General features: G+C 52.8%; 1 protein-coding gene across 1 annotated transcript; it reads right to left on the bottom strand.

Moving 5' to 3' along the window:
• Nucleotides 1-887: 887 nt before the first annotated feature.
• On the bottom strand, nt 888-3,086 carry DRD5 (dopamine receptor D5). The gene has a single exon (XM_008685829.2). It carries the CDS (start codon nt 3,084-3,086, stop codon nt 1,662-1,664), a length of 1,425 nt encoding a protein of 474 aa, XP_008684051.2. The 3' UTR covers nt 888-1,661.
• Nucleotides 3,087-3,340: the final 254 nt, after the last annotated feature.

Genomic DNA, 3,340 nt, shown 5'->3' on the forward strand with positions numbered 1-3,340 from the left:
CAAATATTTATTAAGCATTATGTGTCAAGCACTGCACATTTTGCCGTGAACAGGACATGGTTGCTCAGTAGACTGACAATAAAATTATCCCTAAAGGGACTGAAATTGATTGGACTGTCCTTGATAAGCCTGCTTCGGAGCAAGGACTTGTAAGAAATTACATATTCAGATTTCATTTGCTTCCATTAACAATGCTCACATTTAGATCTAGTGGTAATAACATGCTCTCAGCTGGAATGGTTCTGGAATAAAACACTCCTCTTCCCCGTGCAGGCTGCAGAGAGGGACAAAAAGACTGAAACTTCCTGGGCTCTTTGTTTGTTGAGCACCTCAACCAATAGATTTTCCCATTTCAGGTTCATTCGAATATTGTCTCTGGCTCCTACATTTTCGTTAAAATGCGTTCTCTCATTTCCTATTGCCTATAGATCAGAATGTCTATTTAAAAATGAGATTTTTTTTTTAAAGCATATCCGCTCACACATTTCAGAGCCTTTCAGAAATGTGGATCAAAAGCCATGTAAGTCTAAAACACTACAGATCTGAGACTGGAAAAGATTCAGCTATTAAGCTGTATGCTCTTTTCAATGAACTGATCTGCCTAGGACCTGGGTGAATTATTGTATGTTATTTTTTAAAAAGGAGATTCCAAATGAGAAAAAAATATATTAGAATTCCAGGGCATAGACATCCCTATCGGATGCCGTGGCATTAAAGCTGGCTTTCAGCACAGCCTTGAGATGTGTGTATCTAAACAAAAAGAAGGAGAAGGAAAAGAAGGAGGAGGTGGAGGAGGAGGAGGAGGGAGAAGAAGAAGAAGAAGAAGAAGAAGAAGAAGAAGAAGAAGAAGAAGAAGAAGAAGAAGAAGAAGGGAAAAGAAAAGAAAAGAAAAAAGAAAAAAGAGAAAATAAAACAAAACAAAAAACCCAAGGAACTGGAAGCTCTTCACGGTCCTTGCTCCTGTGTGTACCTGTAAGGCCAACCTGTCTGCAAAGAAAATAAAGATGTGCTTCCAGACCAAGCCAAAATCTTCCCTAATTTTAAGGATGTGCTCATGGTTTCTCCAGGAACCATCCTAAAAACGAATCTGGCGAAGCAAAGACAATCACCCCATCATGCACATAATTTGTGTTTATTAGACACCAGAACAAATCAGAAGGAGTTCCTCAGCTGTCGTAAAGACACACAGAGCAGAAACTGCATAAACACAGGGCCACAGGCAACAAGATACAGGAAAGCTACACATGCCCCCAGCAGCACTACACACACATGGAACCTGTCGTCTAGAACTCTACCAAACAAAAACAAGTCACCGATCAAATTTGTTTAAAAGGGAGGGAGAGAGAGTATAGTTTTTAAAGACCAGCTACTACTACTTTTTTTTTTTTAAGAACCAAACATGACCTTCTCTTCTTTAACTGGATCATTGGTCCATTTCTAGTAAGCTGGGGTATATTTGATCGAGTTGATGCCAAATGCTTCTGCCAGTTCTTTCAACAGCAAATCAATCTGGTGAGGCTTCTAAGCTCTTGGGCTACTACACCGACACAGAAATGTGATCCACTGAGAAGCACTGGAAGCGTGTTGGTCAGTGTGTATTCTGCATGCTTGTTAATGTCTGTGCAGTTCCGTTGATCCCGGAGGAGCACTTCTTATGTAGTTCAATGGACTCCATTTGGGGTGAAAGGCGTTATTTTGCCTAATGAGAGCTCCCCCTCACAGTCCAGCTCCCAGACAGACTCGGCGGCAGGGTCACCATCTGGGGACGTCTGAGACATCTGGGACATACGATCGAAAGGGCTCTCCTCCTCCTTGTCCACCTCCCCGTCCCCCAGGGTCACGGCATTGGGGATCATATGTACGTAGGCAGCTGCGATCTCCTTGTGGAAGACGGTGTCCTGGTGGTAGGAGATGAGCTCATTGCTGATGTTCACTGTCTCCACTGGGGTGCGGGGGCAGAGGCTGCCGCACCCCAGCAGCTGCGCAAACACCTTCCGGAAGTCAGCGTTGAAGGCGTAGATGACCGGGTTGAGCGAGGAGTTGGCCCAGCCGAACCAGACGAAGACGTCGAAGGTGGTCTCGCTGACACAGGGGAAGCTGTCCCCAGGACCCTCCGGGCGTCCGCTGCAGAAGGGGACCATGCAGTTAAGGATGAAAAAGGGCAGCCAGCAGCAGACGAAGACCCCCATGATCACCGATAGGGTCTTGAGGACCTTGGTCTCCTTCTTGATGGATGTCCGCAGGCTGGTGTCAGGGGCACAGGCCGCGCGGCTGCGGCAGCTCTGCGCATGCTCCGCGGCCCTCTCCAGGGAGGAAATCCTGCGGATCTGCAGCTGCGCGATGCGGTAGATGCGCGTGTAGGTCACGATCATGATGGCCACGGGGATGTAGAAGCTGATGAGCGAAGAGGAGATTGCGTAAGTTCGGTTCAGGCTGGAGTCACAGTTTTCCGCCCTCACCTCTGGCTCCCCCGCTTCCTCCCAGGGCGTCCCGTTCGCCAGGCTGGATGGCGGTTCCACACTGCCCCAGGAGCCTGCCTTGTCCCTGTGCCAATGGAGTTGAACTGGGATGAAGGAGATTAGAATGGACAAGGTCCAGGCCAGGCCGACCATGATCAACGCCACGCGCTGGGTCATCTTGCGCTCGTAGCGGAAGGGCCTGGAGATGGCCCAGTAGCGGTCCACGCTGATGACGCACAGGTTCAGGATGGAGGCGGTGGAGCACATGATGTCAAAGGCCACCCAGATGTCGCAGAAGGCCCCAAAGGGCCAGTAACCGGCCACCTCGGCGACCGCCTTCCAGGGCATGACCAGCAGCGCCACAAAGAGGTCGGACACAGCCAGAGACACGATGAAGACGTTGGTCATCTTGGCGCGCAGGTGGCGGCTGCGCACGATGGCCGCGCACACCAGCACGTTGCCCAGCAGGGTCCAGACGATGAGCAGGGTCAGGAGGCCGGCGGTGACCACCTGAGCTGGCCCCAGCGGCGCCGCCCCCTCCGCGCCCCCCGCGCCGCCTGGCTGCGCCAGCTGCTGCCGCCCGAACCGCGCCGGATCAGCGGTGCCGTTGCGCCCCGGCGGCAGCATGTCGGGATCGGCGTCAGAGGCGGGCTGCGCGTGGTCCCAACTTCGGCCTTGCGCCCCCCGGGTGACCCCATCGGGCACCCGGGGGCTTGGGCACCGGGACCCGCGGTTAAGGATCCCCAAGCCCCGGGGGGCGCTCACCGTGCGCTGCAACGGGGCCCGAGTGCGCGGGGACCCCTCTCGCTTCCTCGAGTGCCTCCGGGTCGGTGGCCGCGTTGCGCCCCTCCAGTGCCGGCGCTGGGGGCAGGAAGCCGGCC

The sequence above is a fragment of the Ursus maritimus genome, unplaced genomic scaffold (genome assembly GCF_017311325.1).
Source record: "Ursus maritimus isolate PB19 unplaced genomic scaffold, ASM1731132v1 scaffold_8, whole genome shotgun sequence".
In the NCBI taxonomy this organism is placed as follows: domain Eukaryota; kingdom Metazoa; phylum Chordata; class Mammalia; order Carnivora; family Ursidae; genus Ursus; species Ursus maritimus.